Source organism: Erythrolamprus reginae, chromosome 3, assembly GCF_031021105.1.
Source record: "Erythrolamprus reginae isolate rEryReg1 chromosome 3, rEryReg1.hap1, whole genome shotgun sequence".
In the NCBI taxonomy this organism is placed as follows: domain Eukaryota; kingdom Metazoa; phylum Chordata; class Lepidosauria; order Squamata; family Dipsadidae; genus Erythrolamprus; species Erythrolamprus reginae.
In genome coordinates, this window is record NC_091952.1 from 87,187,423 (window position 1) to 87,214,526 (window position 27,104).

At 39.1% G+C, this 27,104-nt stretch overlaps 2 protein-coding genes across 2 annotated transcripts in view; both read left to right on the forward strand.

Moving 5' to 3' along the window:
- LRRC7 (leucine rich repeat containing 7) overlaps positions 1-27,104 on the forward strand; it is a 229,791-nt gene that overhangs the window by 96,673 nt on the left and 106,014 nt on the right. Inside the window, exons 3-6 of the mRNA XM_070748538.1 lie at positions 3,181-3,298; positions 13,417-13,495; positions 17,696-17,785; positions 26,870-26,926. Of these exons, the coding sequence (XP_070604639.1) occupies positions 3,181-3,298; positions 13,417-13,495; positions 17,696-17,785; positions 26,870-26,926 (344 nt within the window). The remainder of the gene's footprint in view (positions 1-3,180; positions 3,299-13,416; positions 13,496-17,695; positions 17,786-26,869; positions 26,927-27,104) is intronic.
- SRSF11 (serine and arginine rich splicing factor 11) overlaps positions 1-27,104 on the forward strand; it is a 233,712-nt gene that overhangs the window by 40,239 nt on the left and 166,369 nt on the right. The gene's annotated exons all lie outside the window — the stretch shown is intronic.

Consider the following 27,104-nt stretch of genomic DNA (forward strand, 5'->3'; position numbering starts at 1 on the left):
TATTTGTCATACAATCTAGTACAGTGAAAATAAACTCAGTTTATCTCAACAGCAGGAATAGTGGTAATAAGAACAGGAGTAGCAAGTAGTAGTGAGCAATGCCCTGTCAGTACTCAAAATTAACAAGCAGTGTTGGCAGAATGTCGTCCATTTTTCTCTTCACAATTTTTGCTTTTGGACAGAGCAAGATCCTTTGCTTCACTAGATCTATCTTATGTCAAAACCGAAATGTGAGATTTTATAATAGTCTGTACTGTATAGCTTGTTGCATTGCTAAATACCATTTATTCCTAACTGAATCCACCTGACTCTATTAAACCCGTGTGTTTCATTGGCATTGATTCCAAATGCAATTGCTTTTCAAGGACTATTGTCTGCTAAGAATTTAAGCATGAGCTATACCCACAGTAATACAATAACTATGGATATAGGAAGCATTTGAAAAGCCATACGTCTTTCATCATCTACAGTAGTATACCCGAGGGCACCAATTGCTACCATTTCCATTTATTTTTCTCCAAGTCAATGTCCATCTGCTGCAGTTATAAAAAGTAATTGTTCACAGCTTCATAGATAGAGAGTGGGAAATAAGTCTTTTTTTTTTTTTTAATCATTTACTTCTTGCGTCCAATGAGATAATTGAAAGCAAGTCTGAAACTTGGTTTCCTAGCAATTCCTTTTTATGCCATCACACTTCTCTTTAGTATAATCTTAATGTGGCACACTTCCTCTAAAAATAGAAACGCTAACAGGAACAAAAATGAAAACGAGAACAATAAACAATACAATAAAACTTTGGGAAAGGTAGACACATTTTAACAATGTAACAAAAATCTAAACACTAAAACCATGTTTAAAACATATATAAAATAAACACAACAACATGTACACACACCATTCATATGCATTCATATACGTGGCCAGACTATTTGTTAATTCAGGGCCCCCAGGCCTGCCAGCATAGCTAGGTTTTCATGGCCTTGCGAAAAGCCAGCAGAGTGGGAGCGGTGCAGATGTCGGGGGGGGGGGGGTTGATTCCATAGAGCCGGGGCAGCAACAGAGAAGGCCCTTCCCTGTGGTCCTGCCAAACTGATTTGCTTAGTCGACGGGACCTGGAGGAGGCTGACTGTGTTCTCTAATTGGTCTCTGGGAGGTATGTGGCATTCTACTGTGAGTGCCAGTTTGAGTAAAGATTAATGGCACTGAACTAAAAACCAGTATGAATTCTAGTCTTGCTTTAAGCACACGATCAGGTAGGTGACTTGGGTCAGTCATTCTTCCTCATCCTAGAATAAAGGACAAATCACTTCTGAAAATATAGGCAAGAAAATAGCATGGATTTGTGTAGGTCAGTGATGGCGAACCTATGGCATGGGTGGCACATGGAGCCATAACTGCTGCAGCACAAGCTGTTACCTAGCTCAGCTCCAATTTGCATCTGCGTGCCGGCCAGCTGATTTTCAGCTCATCTGGAGTCTCTAGGAGGGCATTTTCAGCTTCTGGAGAGTCTCCGGGGGAATTGGAGATGGAGAAGGCTCTGGAGCCTTGGGAGGGTGAAAAACTACCGGCCCACCAGAAGTTAGTTAGTTAGTTAGTTGGTTAGTTGGTTAGTTGGTTAGTTGGTTAGTTGGTTAGTTGGTTAGTTGGTTGGTTGGTTGGTTCGTTCGTTCGTTGGTTCGTTCGTTCGTTCAATTTTTATGCCGCCCTTCTCCTTAGACTCAGGGTTGCTTACAACATGTTAGCAATAGCACTTTTTAACAGAGCCAGCATATTGCCCCCACAATCCGGGTCCTCATTTTACCCACCTTGGAAGGTGTTCTGTCTGGGTTCCCCCAGACCTCAACACCAACTGGAAAAAACAGCCAGACACGCTGGTAAAAGCAAAAGTACTTTATAGCTTGAAAAATAAACACAGAGAAAAACCTGTTCTTCCCAACAGGCAGGCTAGGAGACTTCACAGCAGAGTCCTGATGTCCAGACAATACAGCAAACTTCTTGCTGGCACACCCACCACTGTAGAGCATAAGACCCCCACCTTTTCCCCCCAAGATTTCAGTAGTCAAAGTCACAAACCAGAATTCCAAGACGCCAAAGATCACAGCCAGGTCCCAGGACTCCCAAAGATAATACTCCACAAGCCAGGAAGGGTGGGTCTGCCTTTTAGCCTTTCCAGAGAGCACCACACCCAAACCCAGCTGTTGCCTCTTTAGTGCTGAAAGTACCTAGTCAATTGGTCCCTTCTTTGTGTTGCTCTTCTCTGTCGCAGATCGATTATTGCTTGTGCATTTTCCTCTAAGGAATCCAGGCTGCTTGCTGGGGAGAGCTCCCTCTCGGGGGCATCTGGCTGTTCCCCCTCTTCCTCAGCCTGGGATTCCTCCTCCTCGTCTGCCTGCACCTCCTGTTCCTCATCCTCCCCCTCTGAGCAGGAAACCGACAGAAGATCAGCCGTTCCCTGAGGGGCCTCCGACGGAATCACAACAGAAGGATGGGAGGAAGTTGGGAAATGGGCTGCTTCAGGCCCCCAGAGCGACTCTGGGGGAGGAGGAGGAGGCAATTTTTGCCATCTCCAGGCATTGAATTATGGGTGTGGGCACTCACGCCTGCATGATAACACAGGCACACGCGTTTTCAGCACCCGAGGGAAAAAAGGTTCACCATCACTGGTCTAGTCAAAATTGACTCAGACACACCTTCACACACACACACACACACAGCAAATCCTACAGCAGCAAGATTCTGCTTCTGCTTTAATTCATAGTTAAATAAAATGTTGTAAATTTTAAATAGTGGTGTTATTTCCCCTTTTAGGGTTATTATAAGTTAAAGTGATCATCTGATCAGCATGTGTCCTTCTTTTAAAAATCTGCAAAATCATATGTTTTTCTCAGAAACCCTTCTATTTTTTGGCACTCTTGTTAGGAAACTTTATTAAGAGAAAAACCTTATTAGCCTCTCTTTGCTAGTTACATATCTTACTGTTTTTATATGAAAGATAATGTTCTCTGGCTGTGGTTGAGATTAAAGAGAAAGTTCTTCTAATATGTCTACTGATTCTTTACTGGCTATTATGCTATACAGTATATGTTCTGTTTTATATTGTCTTATACAATTGCTCTAAACTTTAAAACATACTAACATATTATGAGAAATTTTATGTCTATTTTTCTCTTGCCTTTTTAGCAACTATTCAACTGTCAAGCTCTACGTAAACTGAGTATCCCAGATAATGACCTTTCAAGCCTGCCAACCAGCATTGCCAGTTTAGTTAATCTCAAAGAACTTGACATCAGTAAAAATGGTAAGGAAAAATATGCTTTGTTTCCTTTTACCACAGATCCATCAATGTTTAGCAAGGGAAAGATAATATATGTTCTATTCTTCTTTCAAAAGATTACAGTTATAGCTAACTTTATTTCCAGAATATTATATATTGATAATGTAAAAGTAAACACCTTTGAATAAAAAAAAACCTTTCTTGATTTGAGAACACCAAATACACTGAAATATCAATTGCCATCACATAATAACCACATTTCAGAAAACTGAACAAACATTATGCTTTCCAAATATTAGTGTTTGAATGCTATTTGCTGTTGTTCCCTGGGTAGTTGATTTCTGCATCTAGCAGCTTTGGTTAAGCTGATGTAGGGAAGAAGAAAGAGAATAAGTCAGCAGAGCTATTGCAGTAACTGCTTCAGTTTTCAGAAGATCCCCATTAATCCTATAAGGACAAGATACAAATTGTTAGTATACCTTAAATATATTTTATATTGAATTTAAATTGCATTTCCACAATCAAAACTATTTCAGTCAATGTTAACTATACCAAAATAATTCCTTATTTTGATAGACAAATTATTTATACAAATTGGTTTTCTCTTATAAAATAGAAAAATTCATTCTGCTCTTGTTAATGTAGAGGTATATATGTATGTAATTAGCTTAAAAAATGTAAGATTTCATTGTGAACCAGTATATTACTATGAAACTAATGGATAGTTTTGCTTAGTTTACCAATAACCTTCTAAACTTAAGTTGAATCTTTAGAGTTTATAGTCTTTTACTGCATTGACTAAATTCAAAAACTATAATTCAGAAAATAAGATTTAAAAATTGGAAACTAAAATCGAAGAAGGATCAAATAGAGTATTACTGCTTTTGAACTTTACATTGGAGAAGACTCATGAAAATACTATGGTGGATAGCTAAGAAAGCAAATCAATGTATCATTGAACAGATCAACTCAAAGTTCTCATACAAGGCACAAATGATCAGGCTCAAATTACCATACTTTGGACACAGTATACAAATATCTAGGACTATGGAAAAAGATCTATAGTGGGAAAGGTAAAAGGAAAGAGAAGAGGACAATTAGCAGCAGGTTGGATGGACATTTGGAAGGCAGAGAAAACCAGGCTACGGACAGATCTTTATGAAGAACATCTAGATACGTGGATGCTAGAGTCAAAAACAATTTGTTGGTCCTCAATCAATCAGTCAGGATTTTAAAAATCAGTTGAGATATTATAAGTAATTATTTGTTTTTTTAGTTTACCATTCTTTTCTATCTTTTTCGCCTGTTTATGTGACCAGTTTTATTCATCTACAGTTTTAATCTGTAACCCCATAAGATGAAATCTACCATATTTATTGCTATGTGCATAAAGGATGATTATGAAAAAGGAGCAGACAGGTGAAAAACTTGAAGAGAGAGTATGATATGATGTTACAGTATATCATTATACTTATTGTTAACCAAATGATGCTGGTAGAGCAATATCACGCTGAACTCTATATTGCTTTTCAGACCATTTCATATAATATTTTAGAACAGTGGTCCCAACCTTTTGGATGCCGGGTACCAGTTCTGTTGAGGATGTTTTTTCCATGGACTGGGTTTATGGTCTCACATGCTGCCATGTGTCTATGGATGGAGCTTCACTCGCTTGCATTACCCAGTTCCTTGTAGGCTGTGGATTGGGGCTGGTCCATGGCCCAGTGGTTAGAATGTTCAATAGTTTTGAACAATTATTAGCTCCAGATTTCCTCAAGATTTTGTGTTGACTGAAAAGCAGCAATATTCCTTGGTTCATGAACTCAATCATCTAAAACAACTGCAAAGAGAAGACTGAAAAAATGCTTCCTGATTTAACCTAGCCAGAGTATCATATTAGAATTGGAATGCTAATTCACATTATAATTGAAAACAACCTGGCTAGTGTTTAAAAAATACAGTGTTCCCTCGATTTTCGCGGGTTCGAACTTCGCGAAAAGTCTATACCACGGTTTTTCAAAAATATTAATTAAAAAATACTTTGTGGGTATTTTCCCTTTGCCACAGTTTTTCCCGCCCGATGACCAAACTGTCATCACCAAACTTTCATCCGACTTTAATAAATATTTTTTTTAATAAACTTTAATAAATAAACATGGTGAGTAATGATCTAAATGGTTGCTAAAGGAATGGGAAATTGCACTTTAGGGGTTTAAAGTGTTAAGGGAAGGCTTGTGATACTGTTCAAAGCCAAAAATAGTGTATTTACTTCCGCATCTCTACTTCGCGGAAATTTGACTTTCGCGGGTGGTCTCGGAACGCATCCCCGCGAAAATCGAGGGAACACTGTACTCTTGTTTTTGAGAGAGTTTATGCTGCCTCATGTATGCTGGAGAAAAAATGAGGTGTGGAGCAAGCAAGAGAATGCAGCATTATCAGACTAAGGTGCCATGTTGTAACTTTGTGTCTTAACTGATATTTTTGCCTTAGTTCAAATGTTCAAATTATCTGTAGTTCTTGAAATGACAGTTGCTGGAGATGTAGGTGTGAAGCAAAGAGTGGGGGAGCTTGAGGTGGTGAAGTAGGTCAGTAGAACTTGTGGAAAGAATGCAAAACAGAAATATATTCAGCTTGTAATTCAAAATCTTTTCTAAATTTGTGCAATTATTTGTGCAATATATTAATGAATATGGAGAGGAAAAATCCAAATCTACCTAGAACATGGAAAACAGATGCATGATTGGTGATCTTCTGGATTATGCAATTTAAACATATTTTATAGCCTTATAATAATGATAAAATTCACGAAAACATAATGTAATAATGGCAATATTTACATGGTGTTTTTCAATTCTATCTTCAGTCTGTTAAGGGTCGGAGAAGCTTCAAAATAAAGTTTTGCTTTTACTTGTGATAGATTTTAGGCAGGGTACATTTTTTTATTTTTGTAGATATCTAGCATTGGAACAAATAATTTCTCATCCCGTTGTCAAAATAAAAATAAATATTTAGAAAGTAAACTAAGGTGGTCTCTTTGTTTTTAGAAATATAGTAAACAACTTGGGAACAATGAAACCAAAGAGCACTCTGGGAATGATTATAAGGACAGAAATGCTAGCTAGAAAATTTTTGAAAATCCCATAGCTGTTTTCAGTGATAGAAATAAACTATAAGTGCAACTGTCCCTAGGAATTGAGCTAAATCAATAGTGCAGCTGAAATACTGCCCGTTTCATACTGCTGCAAAATGTTAACATTAATTTCAGAGGAAATTTTAAAAAGAAAAATAATATTTACTTTATATGTTTGTGTTTAAAGAAACTCTATTTTGTTCTGCCATATAAACATTTGAAAATTGTGATGAGCTTTTAGATGCTTATTTATTCAATAACTTGCAGTAGAATCTCAGAATATTGGATGACTCAGATAAAAAGGTTTTTTAAAAATAGAAATGAGATACGGTATATTTTGTAGAGCGCAATTTACTACAGCTTCCATATTAGGCTGGGAATTGCCTAAAACTAAGCAATTTCTAAAAGCACAGGAGAATTTTATGAGGGGAGCAAAAATCCTCAAAAAGGCCAAATTCTTACAAATTAATTTACTCTTAATTTTACAGCATTTTGTTTGGATAACTCTGTTGATCCTATCTTGTCAGAATAATAAAGTAAGTGTTAGATAATGTAGAAGATGCATCATTAAAATAAATACATTATATTACTTTTGAAATCCTTAGGGACAGCGGTGCTATTTTATCACTTTTTAAAAAAGAATCTTAAACTTTTACAATCTTTCTCTATGAATTTGCTTCCAGTTTTGAAATTCATTTAGTATATTGCTTAATATTTTAAAATTAGTTCACCTCAGTAAAAAGACTTTGATTTAAAAAGATAAGCTAGTAGTCAGTTTAAGAAGATCTTTTAATCTTTTTCTTAAACTGATAAAAGAGATGTATGTTTCTAAAGGGTCTTGGTTGGTGTGATATTTGTGATAAAAAATAATTACAAAATCTTTGGTTGCCAGGGTTCAGCTGCCATAAGAAGAATTTTGGCCATGCCCACTGGCAGTTGGAACAGAGGTCTTTTCAGGTGGGAAGGAGGAGTAGAACGTCTAACTCCTTAGCATCAGAGCATATTAATAATAATAATATGAGAAATAACTGATAATCTGATTGTCATTTTGAAAAATACTTCCTTAGCAAGCACTTAGAAGCCAAGAGGAACATACATTTCAACTTTCAAGTTTGTAGACTTTACAGTTCCAGAGATTTTGTGATGATACATGAGTTATATTTGGCTTTTATATACATAGGGAAATATCCCACTAGTGCCACCTAGATGATTACATCAGACCTAATATTAGAGGATCCCAAACCTAAGATTGAAAAACATTTAACAAGATAGCATTTCACTGATTTATGTCCACATCCTAAAGCTGAGTTAGAAAAATTGATAACATGAATTAAAATTTTAATTAATAGAAAATTAATCTCTTTTAAGTTACAGATAGTATTTAAATACAGTATGTTACTAAGAATACTAAGAACCAGTTAAACAAATTCAATGGAATGTCAGGCCAAAGCCAGAATGCTTAAAGCCTGCTACTTTATTTATGCTATGTTTTTGGGAATTTTTCTTGCTGTGGGAAGAGGAGAGGGACGGTTGCATGAGGAATTAGAGGTAGACAAAATAAATTCCTTTTAGAGCTTCAAGGTCATCTTTTGTCAGCACCAGGCCAGAAGAAGGTGGGCATGTACGGATTAATGGTCCATGTGTTGAACTTGTGGGTATGGGACAGGAGAATAAACTGTAACTGGAAGTAGAAATCCTGGGGAAACCAGATCTAGATTTCCCCATAGATGTGCCAAGATGGCTCTAAGAATATATTGGAACTTTGAGGAAGTCTTTACCTTGGTCTCTGATTTAAACTTAGATATTAGTTGGAGCGCTGACATCTTTTTTCTCTTGCATACCCAGTTACAGTCTTTTTCTTCTCCTTCCCTCCTCCTCTTCATCTCCTAATTCCCAGAGGTTTAAATTAAATTCACAGATCAGCGAGGTGGATTGTATACCAAAACACACCTAAAATATAGAGAACCAGAAGTAGTTGTGCTTCCTGGTCCACTAATGTGGCAGAACTGAACTTGAGGAGATATATGCAATTCCTTATTCTCTATTTCCAAGCTGTCTGCTAGATTACTCCCAAATGTAATCAGAAAAAGAAACAACACAAACAACTCTTTAAAAAATAAAGCACATTAGAAATGCTCATTCTTTTTCAAAGAGAAAATGTCTTTGAACAAGGACAGTGTGCTATTTTCTGAGCAATAAATTCAGAATGTGATTCTTTGTTTTTCTTTATTATTTATTTGCAGCCTCTTTTGCATTTTAACTAAGCTTACATACTCTGTTTTATTTGCAGAATAAACATCTACATTATACATAGTAATAAAAAATAAAGACCTATAGTGATGGTGACTCATGAGCTAAGAAGAAAATTTGTACGCTTTCAGGCAAAGCAAATAAAACCTACTTGAGCATGCCATCCTATTATTGTCTTGGACCAATTCTTAATAGATTATTAAGACTAAAGAATATTAGCAGTACTTTCTGATATTAATACATAATTTAAATTATGTATTAATAAATACAATGGATTTTGAAATAGAAGTAGTAACAATGGTAAAATTAACTGTTTTGCTTAGTGAATGTAACTACATTTTGTGTGATCTAGAGCAGTGTTTTTCAACCAGTGTGATATGGTCAGGTGTGCCGTGAAGAAGGAAGCTCAGGTTCCGGTCTTGCAACTTTTTGCTGAGGGCGCGAAGAGCAAAAAGCTGCAAGACCGGAAGCTGAGCTTCCTTCTTTGCATCTTCCAAGTTTTCTGGCAGCTGCAGCATCCTGCCTGGCTGGAGGTTCCTTGGCGGCGGCAGCAGGTGAGCTTTGGAGCCCGGTGGGAGGGCTCTGGCAGCGGGAGTGGGAGGGCACCGGCAGCAGCAGCACATGACAGTAGCCGCGGAGTGGCAGCTGCGAGCGGTCAGCAACAGCATACACCACGCCGGCAACAGCGGCATCGGGCAGTAGCTGTGGGGTGGTGGCAGGGCGGTCAGCTGCAAGCAGGAGTTCCAGGGAGGAGGCACCGGCGGCGGTGGCTGGACCTGTTGCTGGACACCATACATGCTGGCACTGTGGGACTGGCACTGGCCCGCTGGCTGGGCCGGGACAGAGGTACGAGCCCCGCACCCATGCCCAGCACATCGCCTGCATCGCCTGTCCAGCAACACGTCCAGCCACCGGCGTCAGTGCCTCCGCCCTGGAGCTCCTGCTTGCAGCCATCGGCCCTGCCACCGCCCCGCGGCTACTGCCTCACGCCGCTGTTGCCAGCATGGTGTATGAGAGAGAGAGAGAGATAGCAAGAGAGAGAGAGAGAAAGAGAGAGAGAGATAGAGAGAGAAAAGAGAGAGGGGGAGAGAGAAAGAGAGAGAAAGAAAGCAAGAGAGAGAGAGAAAGCAAGAGGGAGAGAAAGAGATAGAAAGATAGTGAGAAAGAGAGAAAGAAAGCAAAAGAGAGAGAGAAAGAAAACAAGAGAGAGAAAGAAAAAAGGAGAGGAAGGGAGAGAGAGAGAGAGAAATGAAAAAAAAAGGGGAGAAAAAAAGAAATGAGAAAATGATTGAGGCAAAGAATGAGAAGAAAGAAAGAGAAACAAAAGAGAGAGAGAAGTGATTCTTGATTTAAAGCATATGATAAAAAGCACCCAAAGAATAAGAGAGAGAAAAAACCCAGCCCTCACCTGTTTCTGGAAAGAATAAGAGAGAAAAACCCCCAGCCCTCACCTGTTTTTGAAAATGGTTCAAACACACACACACAAGGGGGGGGAGGAGACAGGGATGGAAAAAGAGAGGAGATTTTCTTAGAGTGTCATTTTGTGTCATTTTGGTTGGTGGTGTACCCCAGGATTTTGTAAATGTAAAAAATGTGCCGTGGCTCAAAAAAGGTTGAAAATCACTGATCTAGAGACCATTGTTAGATCTCTCACAAGATAAAAGAATTTTGAATCTGGGATTTGAAGATTACCTTGGATTTGACTAAAGAAATATTGTATATTTTAAAATATAATGTTATTTCTATTTAATAATTTACATTGACATTGATTAAGAAAAGTAGGGATTTAGCGGCATATTGCAGTCTTTAGAGGTCATGAGTATAAGGGGAGTATAAGGGGAGTAAAAGAGATGACTTTTTATGACAACTGACTAGTGTTACTATGATTTTCTCTCCTTATTCTGTGGTCCCTCTTTATCACCAGAACTCTTTTCAGAGAATCATAGGACTGAGCTTGTTTGGTGTTTGCTTTGCTTTTATAAACTCAAATGGAAAGAAATGCATTAAAGCAAGAATATTAATATGCCATAATATAAATATTGGCATAATAGGAAACTGCCTGGTTGAAAACAAAAATTAAGCTGTGCAAAAAGAATGTAAATAGGATTGATAAATTTGACAGATTTTTATTTGACATAAAAAAATCAGAAAGGGTGGCAGTCAGTGTCCTGATTTCAATTTGTAATAAAACAGATTATAATAACAAGAAGCAAGGGAAAATGGTGTATCATTCCTTATTTCTTGGTGGGAAAAATATACAAAACAATGTTTCATATACAGTATAGGGAAAGAATACAGAAGAATTCAGACAAACCTGTCAATGAATTTAAGTTTATTTTTAACCAAAGAAAGAATTTCATATTTTATAATCAAGGCAGCTGTTCTGTTCTGTTTTGGAATAATCTTGAAGAAAAGGAGGAAAGCCATTAATAAGACAACAGTCGGATAAAAGAGTCAGAACTAGAACTGTAACATGAGAAAACATTGCAGATAATCTCCTCCCTAACTCATAAAGATAAAGACAGGGGTGGGGGAAATACATCCAGATCCTATGGAAGTCAAGAGGCCTCCAGAGCCTCCAAAACTGTTTGAGGATAAGGTCTGAATAGGTTGTGGAGGATCACTGTCTGAAGCCCCTTCAAGAACAAAGGCCTTGTGCAACTCAGAGAAAAATCAGGTAGGTCTTTCTGAGCAGCAATACTTAACAGAAAGGCTGGGCTTGAATTGGAGGCCTAGGCCTTAAGTTTCAGTATACAGCCAGTACTCAAGAAGGCTGTCTTACACTGTTCACCAAGCAAGGTATGATTGCCCCCATGGACCAGCGCCCCCCATATCTCAACAAAAAGAGATCACTGCCTGAAGGTAAATGGCATGCAACAGATCTGGGGAGAGCTGGTCGATGGGGGCTTTCATACTTTGCTTGGGGATGAATGTGAGGCAGTCTTTTTGTGTGGTGGCTCTAGGGTTGAAGTCAATGCCGAGGCCTTCACTTCAGTCCCAGCTTCAGCACTGCTGTCAAGTGCCACTGCTCAGAATGGCCTAGATCAGTGATGGTGAACCTATGGCATGGGTGCCACAAGTGACACGCGGAACCCTATCTGCTGGCACGCAAGCTGTTGCAATAGATCAGTGTTTCCCAACCTTGGCAACTTGAAGATATCTGGACTTCAACTCCCAGAATTCCCCAGCCAGCATTTGCTGGCTGGGGAATTCTGGGAGTTGAAGTCCAGATATCTTCAAGTTGCCAAGGTTGGGAAACACTGCCCTAGATCAGCTGCAATGTGCATGTGTGTGCTGGTCAGCTGATTTTTGGTTCACGCAGAGCCTCTGGGAGGGTATTTTTGGCTTCCAGAGAGCCTCCAGAGGGATAGGGGAAGGTGTTTTTACCCTCCCTCAGCTCCAAGGAGGGCTTTGGAGCCTGGGGAGGGTGAAACACAAACCTACTGGGCCCACCAGAAGTTGGGAAACAATCCGTTTCCGGCCTTCAGAGAGCCTCTGGGGGGCAGGGAAAGCTGTTTTCGCTCTCCCCAGGCATTGAATTATGTATGTGGGCACTCGCGCATGCATGATAGTGCACGCCCACGCACTTTCGGCACCCAAGGAAAATAAGGTTTGCCATCACTGGCATAGATATATGGGTTGAGGGGTAGAGAATTGTTTCTTTTTTTATTAGAGGGGTGGATGTAACACACCAGAAGAGTGAAATTGTTCTTTGAATTTTTGACATATTGAGGCCAAGAGGTTCGCCATCCCTGACATATGTAGTATTTCTGTCATATGGTTTAGATATTTCTGTACTGGTTACCACCATAGAAATTAGGATTCCATTAGGTTCCTTTAGGATTTATAAAATTTGTCCATTTACCCCAATAATTCAGAGGGTGTTTTTTTTAAAGGACGGCTTTTAATCTTTATGTACATGCAGAATGGATAGACTTTTATCACTTCTTAGTGATCATGTCAGAGTGTGATCTTGCTATACTTTTTTTTAAACATTGTTTGACCTTGTCCTGAAAGAATAATAAAACTTTTTTTCCTCCAGTTTCAGAATGTGAATGAATTACATTCTATGTCATCTAAATTTAGTAAGCCTATTTATTCTACATTATTTATGTCTAGAATGGAGAAACTAAAAAAGATCCTTTAGAAACAAATTGCATCATTATGAGCTTCATACCATGTTTTATAACTAAACTATTGCACAATATACATCTCATATATGGAAAATATTTTAATAACAAGTGTCCAGGGGCCATTAACTATGTTTACTTGATTGTCCCGTGACATGTCATTGTTGACTCTTAGCAATCGTAAGGTAGATGTTTTCAGTGAAGATATGTCCCTAACCTCGACTTTCAATACTTCATGTTTTTTTGGCATATACTTTATCTAAGGTAGCCTCTTTATTTCAGCTACAAGTAATGGTTTATATATATTAATTTAGATTTAGCAAAACCTTTCCTGCAAAACTGGCCTTTTTTATATTGGTAGATAACTATGTTGGCCAGTAAACTATTATTCAACTCAAGGAACATTTGAAACCAAGGGAAATATGAGGAATTATAGTAAGTATTTATGAGTAAAATCTGTGCAGGAATATGAATTTATGTTAGTAACATTGAACATTGGGATTTGTCGTGAGTTAAAATAGTTCAGAATTGTTTAGGATTAAATGAATGGCTTACCTTTTTCTATTGAAATGAACAAATGAGGAAAGTAATCAGTAGTGTTCATAGATGTAACAGCTTTGTTTTTCTTCTAGGAATTCAAGATTTTCCAGAAAATATAAAGTGCTGTAAGTGTTTAACAATAATTGAAGCAAGTGTCAATCCTATTTCTAAGTAAGTGTTCATCAGTGGAATTTTTTCTCTGCCTCTTTTATGTATACAAGGTTTAACATATGCCAATCTTTGGTGAATATATAGAGTAGATATAATTTATAACAAAGATAGAAATATGAATGTGGCAGCACATTTGCCCCAAAGCTTATCTTAAAATCATTTATTGATTACCATTTATAATTTAGATCACTGATTTGAAAACTTTTTTAGTCAACTGCACCTTGGTGCTACAAACTCATCTTCATTCCCCCATCCCCTATAAATAGCATTGTTCAGAATGGCGTTTTGCGCCAGGGATGGGTTCCACCCATTTTGGACCAGTTTGCCAGAATCGGTAGCAAACCGCTAGTGACATCATGATGATGTCACCAACCCAGTTCAGTTGGTCCTGGTCTGTTGCGCCACCATCTTTTTTTGAAACTTTTTTGAATTTTTAAAGTTTTTTTTCTTCTGAGCATGCACAGAAGCCAAGTTTCCAGCACTGTGCATGTGGTCGCCATCCTGATTTCTTTTGCTTTTTTTGGATTTTTCAGCACTGCCCAACCATGCGCACGCCCACGAGGTGCGTCCATGGGGCATGGGAGGAATTGAAATGGTAGTGAGGTAAGTTAGAACCCATCCCTGGTTTGCACAACTCACTAAGAAAGACAGTAACAGTGAAATTCAAAACAGCAAAAATTGCACATTTATTCAAAATCCAATTTATCAAGAAACTATGTTTCTTGATAAATGACTATCAGACTTTGAAAACCTGGTATCACTGGATCATGTTCAACAATCTTGTTGAATTAATAAAAATCTTTTATTAATTCAACAAGATTGTTGAACATGATCCAGTGATATCAGGTTTTCAAGGTCTGATAGTTATTTATCAAGAAACATAGTAACTACTAACTTAATAAAGTCAGTAAAATTTAGTAACTGCTTCACTGTTCAGTAAATTCTTAATGTGATGTATGGGCTTCATGAAGTGAAGCCAGTTTCCCAAGTCTATCTGTCCTTTCTTTCTTTCTTTCTTTCTTTCTTTCTTTCTTTCTTTCTTTCTTTCTCCTTCCTTCCTTCCTTCTTTCTTTTTCTACATTCTCGGTGTCAGGAGAAGGAAGGAAGTACTCTGGCCAGCACTCAGCTTACTTTCCTGGCGAGGCTTGGAGACTGCCCATCCGCCGGCTCCTAAGGCAGCGCCATTTCCTCCCTGCCCCACCAAGGCCCCCACCTGCCCAGAGGCCGGTGGACCCTGGAGGCTGGTGGAATTCTGTAGGTGCACGCCTCAACGCTTTGGCTCTGGGATGCTCTGCAGACGTCCCAGAGCTGAATTCAATTCAATTCAATTTATTAGATTTGTATGCCGCCCCTCTCTGAAGACTCTGGAGCTGGGAAGATTAGAAGGATGCTTCAACCTGGCAGTAGCACCTCCCCTGTCATATGCCATCCTGGAGTGCAGTCTCCGGGCTGGCATGGATCTTGGAGGGCAGGGAGAATATGGCACTGCCTGAAGATTGGGCAGAAGGGCGTGCTGGACAGTCTCCGAGCCTCACTAGGAAAGTAATCTGAGTGCCAGCTGGGCCCATGCGCTCCCCCCTGCCTCGCTCCAGCCATCTCCTGGGAAATTTGTGGGAGGTGGTGGCAAACGGAGGTGGGCAGGGTAGAGGTGCCAGTGCAGCAGCACCCAGCAAGGGAAACCAGGCGGGGAGGTGTGCCCGACTGTCTCATTCACAGTGGCATGGGGTGGGTGGGCTGGAAGAAGTACAGTTGAGCGAGGCCATGACACTGCAGCCATGTTTCCAGAGTGCAAAGAGAACAGGCAGATGGCCTGTAAGAAGCCAGTGAGCCACAGAGCAAATAAGGATGGAAGGCAGCCTTTTCTGCAGCATCCCCCTCGCCTCTTTGGATCGCCCTGCAAGGGGACGGCTCTGCCTTTGCAGAAACAGGCAAATGTGCAGCAGCCCCAGGACATTAGTTTGCCCTTCTGCCACGTCTCTCAGCATCTGCATTTCCAACAAGGGCCACCCGCCCATCCACTGGCCAAGCTGGGGTGGATGCAAGTGGGTATGAGGGACTGCCAGGAAAGCTGCGTGGAAGGCTGACAAACATGGCAGGGCTGTGGGGAAGAGAGTAGGCTGCTACCTCCTTTCTCCGCCACCCCGACATGCTTTCCTGCCTTCCATGTGACCCTTAGCTTGCCTGTTGACTTGCGGCCAATAGGGCCACCGGCAGAATTGCACCCTGTGAGGGACCCACCTCCAGCACTCCTGTGCCACTCCCATTGCCTCTTAGCGCCCCCTCTGTCTTCCTTGCCTCTTAGCACTCCCCTTAGCACATCTCCCCCACCAGAGGGAAGTACCACCCATTTTGGGAACCACTGATTTAGATGATAGGGAAGAATATGGATAGTTCAGATACATTCTACAAAGGGTCTGGCTTATGTGCAAGCTTATAAATTAATATGGATGGGTAGAACATTCTATCATGTATCAAACATTCATCTTTGAACTGCCCTTATTTTATAAACAGCAAATAAAATCTAGTAAATGCATCACAAGTGAGTTTTCTCAACAATAAATTTCATAATTCATTACGGTTAAAAACTGACATGAATTTATAAAAAACATAGTTTTGGAAAAACCTAATTTTCTAGAAGAATTTACATTGAAGTGGGAAAAGCTCTGTTTTATGATTGGTGCTTGAACCAATGATATTTAACACTACTATTTCTTAATAGAGCTGGTTTTGTTCTTCAGTAGCTCCTTTTTAAAAAATACTTGTTATGAAGCATCTGTAACAAGATGCACAGCACCATCCAAAAGATGTTTTAGAATGGCATTGAAGTGATAATACTAATAAAATTAGATGTAACAATAAAAATAAGCCCATTGAGTTGAGCTTGATGTGTGGAGACTTCATGTCTAAGTCCATGTAATTTTCTTGAGGACAGTATGCAAGTCCTTTGAGATTTTTTTTCCAATTTTCCAATCCAGCCTATAACTGTGATATAGACTAGTAGTCCCCTATCCAATTAGATAGGGCTATCACCTAATTAGGCTGTATGTAACAGAAAGGATCATTTACAAAGATTGTGACATTGAGGGAATAAATACATTGGCTAAGACTGTAATTTTATAACACTTCATAAAAAGTAAACCTGTGAAATACAATTGAGCTTTGCTCCAATTAGAAAGATTACCAAACTTTTCCACAGGTTTACTTTTATAAAAAATTGAATGGACAAATCATAGCATATACTTTTTCTGGAAAGACAGTAAACAAAGATTATCCCAAGAATAATAAATTGGCATATTTGTTGAAAAATAATTGCCATTCCCTTAATTACAAATAAATACAGACTGAAAGACAGCAATGTTTACTCTGAAAAGATGTAATTCACCAATGATATGATATAACTGGGAAATGAAAATAGTGATAGATATAGCTAAAGAGTTGTGGTTTATAGTATTTACTATCTTGTTTGGGAATTATTTACATTCTTTTGTGTTAATCTTTGTTTGGCTTATTTATGGTTTTGTTAATAAATTATGCATTAAAATACTCAGGGAGTGAATTTAAGATGCCCTAAAATATTTTTGTAAATTAACTGATGCTATCAATATTTTAGATGAGCCTCCTTCCCTTGTGCACAAATTAGTGGTCTTGACCTTTGCCCTCCATTTAATTTAAACTCTACAATACTGATTTATTAACTCTTCCATCCAATTTTTCCCCCTATACTTTTTGATTGAGCACTTCAATTTTGGCAATGCAAATGAGGTACAGCATGTAGTCTTATAAATAATAGTATTTTATGGTTATTTCAGAATAATAAATGGCAACGTGTTTTCCATAACAATAATCCCCAGTCATCATAAACTTGCATGTACATAATGCTATTAGTTCCAGTTGCTGTACAAAATAGATCATCTAGTTATTTTGAAATTTAATTCACCGCTGAAATGCTCATATACACTTGATCTTAGCCAAAAGACTGGGAAGCATAGAAATAATATATAATTAAACAAAAGAAATGGTATAAGCTTATATTATCCAATACTGCAGTACACTGTGTTACTTGTTTTATAACAGGCAAAATGTTACATCTAACAAATGGGTCAGGTAATGAGCATGTAGTTGAGGATATGGATCTGTTGGGATTTACATTTTAATAATTCCTCCAGCATCAATGCTAATTTTTTTTACTCATTGTTTTAGGCTCCCGGATGGTTTTACACAGCTTTTAAATTTGGCCCAGCTATATCTAAATGATGCCTTTCTGGAATTTCTTCCAGCTAACTTTGGAAGGTAAGTTTTCCATATGTGAATTTCCTCTTAACTAGACAATTTTAGATTACAGAAAATACATTACCAATTTAAAGACCTGAAGACTAAGAATAGATACTGTTGTATGGATCTTCGTTGTTTTTCAGAAACAGAACTGTAATTTAATAGATTTTTCTTTGAAATAAATGCTTTATAGGCTTGAGGAAAGAGATCTGTCCCAATGCAGGAAACCTATTGCAATGGTATATTAATACTGTATTAATATTAATACAGATGAAATAATAGTTCTAATCTCAGAGTAGTAACAATCTCTAGATTCATAGATATTTAATTTAAGATTATTTTATTTTATTTATTTATTAATCAGATTTGTATGCCGCCCCTCTCCGTATACTCGGGGCGGCTAACAGCAATAATAATACAATGTAAACAAATCTAATATTTAAGTTAATTTTAAAAACCCCAATTTAAGAAACCAATCATGCATACTGACATACCATGCATAAATTTTATAAGCCTAGGGGGAAGGGATTGTTGTTCAATCGGTTGACATAAATATAGAATCATATCTGACAACCTGTGTAGGTTAGAGTACCTACAGTACAATTGGGGTACTTACTATTGGAGTATCTCAGGGCTGGATTCTAACTTACCTTGCCACTGGTTTGCTTCTTCCTGGGCCACGTGGCTGTGTATGCATTGTGCTCTGCATGGCTCTGCCACACAGGGGCGGGTATACTGTGCCAGTAATTATTACTGTTCTAGAAAGTATATTTTGATGATATATGAAAGAATTGTATATCTAATATTGGTGAAAAAATCTTAAAGGACGATAATCATCTAAAATAGCAAAGACATAGAGAATTTACAAGCACCATAAATAATAGTTTCTGTTTAATGGTTCAGAAATGTAGAAAAAATCATTTGTTCCTTTGTTTACATATTCCTTTGTTTGTATTTTTTTATTTAATTCACTTTGATTTATATTTTATAGCAAATCATAATTTGCTTTTATATCTGATTTTCGCTATACTACAAATTATTGCTCTATAGTCATGGATGGCAGAGCAAACAAGGTTTGCACAAGTAGTATTTTGCCAAAATAGTTATATAATTACAGTGGTACCTCGGTACTCGACCACAATTCGTTCCAGAAGTGTGGTCGAGAACCGATTTGGTCGAGTACCGAATTTATTTATCCCATAGGAAATAATGGAAATGGATTTAATTGGTTCCCAGCCCCTGTTAACTCGCTGGGAACCAATTAAATCTATTTTCTTTATTTCCAATGGGATAAATAAATTCGCTACTCCAAGCTGCAGGAAAGGTGGGGGCTGCTGGAAGCAATGAGGAAAGGAGCCCCCAGAAGCTGCCATCCCGGCAGCTTCAGGGGGCTGAGGAGCTCTCTAAGAGCTCCAAGCTGCAGGAAGGGTGGGGGCTGCTGCAATCTTGGCAGCTTCTGGGGGCTCTTTTCCTCATTGCTTCCTTTTATTACCTGTAAGCAGCTTCAAAAACTTTCTCCTTTCCTGTGGCTGCAACAGCGGCGATTTCCCTTCCAGTAGCAACAGCGCCGGGAACGTCACGTGATGAAGGGAAGCCGCCGGAGCCATCTCAGCAGTTGCTGCCGCTCCAGAAGCTTCACTTCATTACATGACTTCCCGGCGCTCTTGCTACTGGAAGGGAAATCGCCGCTGTTGCAGCCACAGGGAAGGAGAAAGTTTTTGAAGCTGCTTACAGGTAATAAAAGGAAGCAATGAGGAAAGGAGCCCCCAGAAGCTGCCAAGATTGCAGCAGCCCCCACCTTTCCTGCAGCTTGGAGCTCTTAGAGAGCTCCTCAGCCCCCTGAAGCTGCCGGGATTACATTTCGTATAATGAACAAAAAATTTTCTGGCTGTTCGGTATCTGAATTTTTGTTCAGATACCGAAGCAAATTTTTGCCGAAAATTTTGTTCGTTATCCGAAATGTACGAGAAAGGAAGCGTTCGAGTACCGAGGTACCACTGTACTTTTATCTCACAGGACGAGGAGTTACCTATAGTAACATGAATGCTCAATTTCTATTTCCTTCTATTACATGAGACAACATAATTAAGCTTATCAATGTCTCTTGCTACCTATTTATTTAATTAAGTATATCTTACAAAGAGAACCAAATTCTGATTAATATAAAATCTATACTGAGGTTATTTCTTGATTTCAAATTTCAGGCAAACCTTTCAGATACTTAATTAGGAGGAATAACCAGTTTTTTTAAAAAAAAATCTTCATGGAATAGAGATTTTAAAAATCTCTATGTTCTTGTTAATCACATAGACTAGTCCCATAGGTGCTTTTTTAGGAGGCAACGGGACTTCCTTGTTTTTTCTTTGAAGATGTTTCATTTCTCATCCAAGAAGCTTCTTCAGGTCTTGACAAGATAGTGGGGTATGGAAGGATTTATATTCCTTGTAGACGGCTGGTCATTTCCACCCATCCTGCAAGGAATTGAAATCCTTCCATTTTCCACTATCCTGTCAGAACTGAAGAAGCTTCTTGAATGAGAAGTGAAACGTCTTCAAAGAAAAAACAGGAAAATCCAGTTGCCTCCTAAAAAAGCATCTTTGAAACAACTATGACCTAGATGACTGAGAATCTCTACAGACACATAGGCTGGTTTAATCTATTACGCAGATATGCACATTGAACAGGAAAACTGATTGGCTGTATATTAGAAAGTAATTAAGATCTTACAAAGAGAAGAGATCTACAAAAGCCAAAATCATAGTCAAAAAGGCCTTGACTCTGTGTCAGAATAGTCAAACATCTGGCAACTTCAAATCTCAACTAATAAATGCTCTGTCCTACACATTGGCAAAAAGAATCAAATACAAGGTGGATAAACAAGAGTTTGCAGATGACCCTCAATCTGTCAAAGATCTTGGAATACTCATATCAAATGACCTAAGTGCCAAAGCTCACTGCAACAACATCACCAAAAAAAGGCTTGAAGAGTTGTTAACCTTACGTAGCTTCTTCTCCGGTAATATCATACTATTAACCAGAGCATACAAAACCTTTTGCCAGACCAATCCTTGAATACAGCTAACCTCTCTGGAACCCACACTGCATTTTGGACATAAATACATTAGAAAGTGTCCAAAGATACTTTACAAGAACAGTCCTCTACTTCTCTACTCGCAACAGAATATCTTACACAACCAGACTTGAAATCCTAGGCTTAGAAAGCATAGAACTATGTTGCCTTCGACGCCACCTAAGCATTCCTCATAAAATCATCTGCTACAATGTCCTTCCTGTCAATGACTATTTCAGTTTCAACCACAATATAGAGCACACAACAGATACAAACTCAAAGTGAACCACCCCAAACTTGACTAGAAAATACGACTTTAGTGGTTAATGCCTGCAACTCATTACCTGACATTGTGGTTTTGTCACCAAACCCCAAAGTTTTACCCTTAGACTGTCCACTGTTTACCTCATCCAACTTCTAAGAGGTCAGTAAGGGGTGTGCATATGCCCCTGTCCCATTGTGCCCTCTTATCAGTACCCATCATATGTATATAAATAAATATGTATATTACAAATACATACTTGATGTAAGTAAGTAAATAAGTAAGTAAGTAAGTAAGTAAGTAAGTAAGTAAGTAAGTAAGTAAGTAAGTAAATGTTGGGTTGCCTCAACTTTGAACCCTAATACTATTGGAAAACAGTAGTTGTTGTGATTTACTCATGCTGATACAGAACTATAAATACTGTGCACTCCTTCAACTGTGCTTAAGCTTTTTTCTGAAGACATTTACACTGAGACCAATGGCCATTTGTTGAAATAGTAAATGGGGAAAATGGTTATGAAATGAGGAATCTCTTGTTCTTGCTTATAATAGTAACAGTTAAAACTTGAACTTGACAACAGTAAATGAGTCTTTTTAAAGATCTTTACTTCCATTTTATTTACCGGTATGTTTTCTTCTTGACAAAGTGATCTGAATTAACTGGCCCTGAGATTCAACTCCCAACATTTATTTGCCTCAATAATTCTTCTGTCTAGATCATTTCAAACTTTAATAACTGCAGTTTGAAAATAAATCTTTGCTTCAAAATGTTCTGTATTGAGAACAGAGTCGTTTCAGATCTTTGTTAATATTGCAATAGCACTTAGACTTTACAGTCCTCTTTAAGCAGTTTTACAGAGTCAGCAAATTGCCCCTAATAATCTGGGTCCCCATTTACCCACCTTTACCAACCTTGAGCCAGTTAAAATCGAACTGCGGGCAGGCAGCCAGCAGTTGGCAAAATTAGCCTGCCATACTGCATTCTAAACACTGTGTTACCACAGGTCTATATAATTCAAATATAATTTGAAGAAAGATACAAATAGTAAGACAATTTTCCTTCTTCTTTCTTTCCCCTTCTTTAATGCTTATACAGTGATCCCTCGAGTTTCGCGATCTCGATCTTCGCGAAACGCTATATCGTGATTTTAAAAAAAATATTAATTAAAAAACCCCCCACTTTTGCGTTTGGCTTCGGGAGTCAGCTGGGAAGCGGCGCGGCTGTTTTAAAAGGTCGCCGCCGGCCTGGGGGGCTTCCCAGCACCCCCCGAACCCCCAACCCGGGTTTGGGGGGGTGCTGGGAAGCCCCCCATGCCGTCGGCGACCTTTTAAAACAGCCGCGCCGCTTCCCAACTGAGTCCTAAAGCCAAACGCCAAAGGCAAACTTCCGCGTTTGGCTTCAGGACTCAGTTGGGAAGCCGCGCGGCTGTTTTAATAGGTCGCCGCCGGCATGGGGGTCTTCCCAGCACCCCCCCCAAACCCGGGTTGGGGGTTTGGGGGGGTGCTGGGAAGCCCCCTATGCTGGCGGCGACCTTTTAAAACAGCCGCGCGGCTTCCCAACTGAGTCCTGAAGCCAAACGCCAAAGGCGAACTTCCGCGTTTGGCTTCAGGACTCAGTTGGGAAGCCGTGCGGCTGTTTTAAAAGGTCGCCGCCGGCATGGGGGGCTTCCCAGCACCCCCCCAAACCCGGGTTGGGGGTTCAGGGGGGTGCTGGGAAGCCCCCCATGCCGGCGGCGACCTTTTAAAACAGCCGCGCGGCTTCCCAACTGTGTCCTGAAGCCAAATGCGGAAGTTCGCCTTTGGCGTTTGGCTTCAGGACTCAGCTGGGAAGCCACGCGGCTGTTTTAAAAGGTCGCCCCCAGCATGGGGGGCTTCCCAGCACCCCCCAAGCCCCAACCTGGGTCTTCCCGGCTGCCCACGCAAAGGGGAAACCCCGGCTCCTCGCTGATGCCCGCCGCTCGCCCCGCCCGCCAGCAAGAGGGGAAGACCCAGGGAAGGTTCCTTCAGCCGCCCAACAGCTGATCTGCTCGGTAGCGCAGCAGCAGCGAGGAGCCGAATCGGGTTTCCCCTTTGCGTGGGCGGCGGGGAACGCAAACTCCACCATCTGCGCATGCGCGGCCATGGGGAAAGGGCGCGCATGCGCAGATGGTGTTTTTACTTCCGCAACCCTACATTGCGAAAAATCGATTATCGCGAGGGGTCTGGGAACAGAACCCTCGCGATAATAGAGGGATCACTATATTTGGCTTAATCAATATATTTGAAACAACAGTTTACTAACTAGGATCTTTAATCACAGTATGTAGCTGTTTTAACATTACAATTTGCAAACTGATTATTATTATGACTTAACCAATACATTTGAAGGAACAGTTTACTAACTGGGATCTTGAGACAGTATACTTGTTTAATTGAATAGATTTGTCTAAAATCTGGCACCTTAGCGTAGGGACCGCTTGATTGAAAAAAGTATAAATAAATATAATAAGACCCATTTAGAATCCATCTAGATCCATTTCAATCTGGCTTCAGGGCCAGTTACAGCATGGAAACTGCTTTGGTTGCGCTGATGGATGATCTCTGGCGGGCCCGGGATAGAGGGCACTCCTCTATCTTGGTGCTACTTGACCTCTCAGAGGCTTTCGATACCATCGACCATAGTATCCTTCTGTGACGGCTGAAGGGATTGGGAGTGGAAGACACCATTTTGCGGTGGTTTTCCTATCTCTCTAGCTGATCGTAGTCGGTGTTAGTGGGAGGACAGAGGTCGACCCCTAGGCCCCTGCTTTGTGGAGTTACTCAGGGGTCGGTCCCCTCTCCTCTCCTATTCAATATCTACATGAAATCATAGGGAGAGATCATCCAGTGACATGGGGTGAGTTACCAGCAATCTCCAACCCATGTCAGTTCAGTGAAGTGGTGGAAGTGATGTGCCGGTGTCTTGAAACTGTAAGGTTCTGGATGGGGGTTAACAGGTTAAAACTCAACTCAGACAAGACTGAGTGGCTGTGGGTTCTTCCTCCTAAAGACGATTCCATCTTCCCATCTTTGGTCTTGGGGAGAGAAACAATTTCCCCCTTGAATAGGCCTCGCAACTTGGGTGTCCTCCTATACCTACAGCTGAGGCTAGAGCAACACCTCTCACCTGTGGCTGGGGGGCTTTCACACAGGTTCAACTTGTTCACCAGTTATGGCCCTACCTTGACCAGAAGGCGCTCTGCACAATCACTTACACCCTCATCACCTCTCATCTTGACTATTGCAATGTGCTCTACATGGGGTTAGCCTTGAAGAATGTTCAGAGACTTCAGCTGGTGCAAAATGCAGCGGCACATGCAATAATGGGTATGCCTAGGTATGCCCGTGTTACTCAATCTTTGTGTGAGCTGCATTGGTTGCCAGTCAGTCTCCGAACCCAATTCAAGGTGTTGGTTATCACCTTTAAAGCCCTAAATGGCTCAGGGCCAGATTATTTATGGGACCGCCTCCGTCCTCATACCTCATTGTGGCCAGTAAGGGCGCACAGAGTTGGCCTTCTCCAGATCCTGTCCACCAAGCAACGTCAGTTGACGAGACCTCGGGGAAGAGCCTTCTCTGTGGCAGCTCCGACCCTATGGAATCAACTGCCCCCAGAGATTCACATGATCATCTCCCTACCGGTCTTCCGGAAAGCTGACTTTTCTGGCAGGTCTGGAATTAGATTGACTGCTGTGTGTGTATGGTTCTTTTTAGATATTATTTTTATTGTTTAGATATTATTTTATTAACAATAAATGTGATAACCAACACCTTGAATTGGGTTCGGAGACTGACTGGCAACCAATGCAGCTCAGGCAGAGATTGAGTAACACGGGCATACATTATTATATATTTTTGATTGTATTTTAATACTATTGTATTTATTCCACTTGTTAGTTGCTCTTAGTCCGATTTGGAATGAGCGGCATATCAATATAATGCAATGCAATGCAATGCAACGAAACTCAATGCAGTGCTACGAAACGCAACGCAACACAACACAACACAATAAATAAGGGTTTGTCATCTACTTCAGTGGTCCCCAAAAGGGACTGGTTCTGTAGAAAAAGGTTTTCCGTGAACCAGAGGAAGTGTGGTTTTGCATGCTGTCTGCATCCTTTGCTTGTTTGCAGTTTGTTTGTTTATTTATTTATTTATTTATTTATTTATTTATTTATTTATTTTATTAAATTTGTATGCCGCCCCTCTCCGCAGACTCGGGGCGGCTACAGTTGCTGAAATGCTGCTCATCCACAGACCTTCAGTCTACTTGATCATTCCATAATAATTGTTTCTAATACATGCAATATCATGTATCCAGTTATTCATATGGGAATAGGTTTTGTCAGATATTTCACAGAAAAACAAGGAAATAAAGCAAAAATATAATGTGCATAGTGCAAGGTGAAGAATTATACATAGACATAATTTATGAGTTGCACATATCTCTTGTAGCTCACTGATTTTAACTACAGTTGAGATTCTCCAATTCACGTTGCCTGTTTTAGAAAAAAATGGGAAGGTAACAGTGAAATTTGCTACCACTTATTTTTTTAATCCATGAATAAATATTGACTTGTATCCTACCATGACAAAATATGGTACATATCATTTCCCTTTCTGATATATTATAATTTTACTTTCTTTTATTATTGTCAGTTGGTTATGTGCTTCAACATAAAAAATATCTATAGAGCTTTTACATGCATTGATATTACAATTTTGGATCATGTAATTTTATTATTTTAACATATTATTTATTTATTGGATTTCTATTATTTTAACATATCTTCTAGTCTTGACAGCAAAAATGGAATACTTAGTGTGTTGCATTAAATATATATTGTCACAAAAATCATTTCCTCTTAAATATGAGTCTAAGGTATTTTCACATAAAATAAAAGCTTTTAAATTATAGGAGGAAAAGAGATATCTAGGGAATGTGTTTTAAAATAATATGTATGTTAAAAGTAGCACTTCATACCTAAAGTTTTAATAGGTTTTCCAATGTTTACTCTTCAGATTGCCATATTGCATTTTATTTTAAGCATTTAAAATACCTGATATCTCTATAAATCTTAATCAACCATCATGAGAAATCTCTGAAAACCTTACATGTTTTATTCTCTCTAAAGACACTAAGAATGCAAGAGTAATAACTTACTATCACTGTCGAAGATTTGACATTTTCAAAAGAAACTTTCCTTTATCTCTCATAGGATGTTTTTTCTTCCTCTTTACCAATTAATTTACAAAGACCCAATTAATTTATTTTTGTTAGTGCTATAGAAAAATCTGAAATAAATGTATACATGCTGAAATGTGCTCATGATATTTTTTATTTGCTCTGGAATGAATAAATCTCAAAAATATTAATTGATGGCAACATTTATTGAAGCCTTTTGTATTTTTGTCCCCCTTAATTGCTCTCATGAGGATCATCAAGATTTCCTGAAGAACATTGCCAGCAATCATAGTTGATTAATGTCATCTAAGTTAACATTTTAGAGCTAGAAATATCTGCTGAATGTGGAATTTAGCATATTTCCCTTGTAGATGTAATCAAAAATGATTTTAAACCAGTTAATTTCAGCTGCAGATATACAGTTATGATTGTCATTTGATATTTTACAGGTGCATAGGAATAATTCAATGTACATGTGTGGCTTGCATTATTGGCATTGGAATAGATAACTCCCTAGCAATTAATGAATTCCTAATTTAATTTATTTTAATCTTTATTACCTTCCAGACTTGTTAAATTACGAATATTGGAATTACGAGAGAATCACTTGAAAACGCTGCCAAAGTAAGTGTCTGTGTATTGTAGCATACAGAATTCTTTCAAGAACATAATTTGTTTGTCATTAAATATTGTACAGTATGGGGGTTTTTTTTCCTGAGCAATTCTCATTTCAAGTTTTGACTTATGTCTTTTGGAAAATTATTCATTGAGGAATTTATTTTAAAGTATAGTAACTAAACAA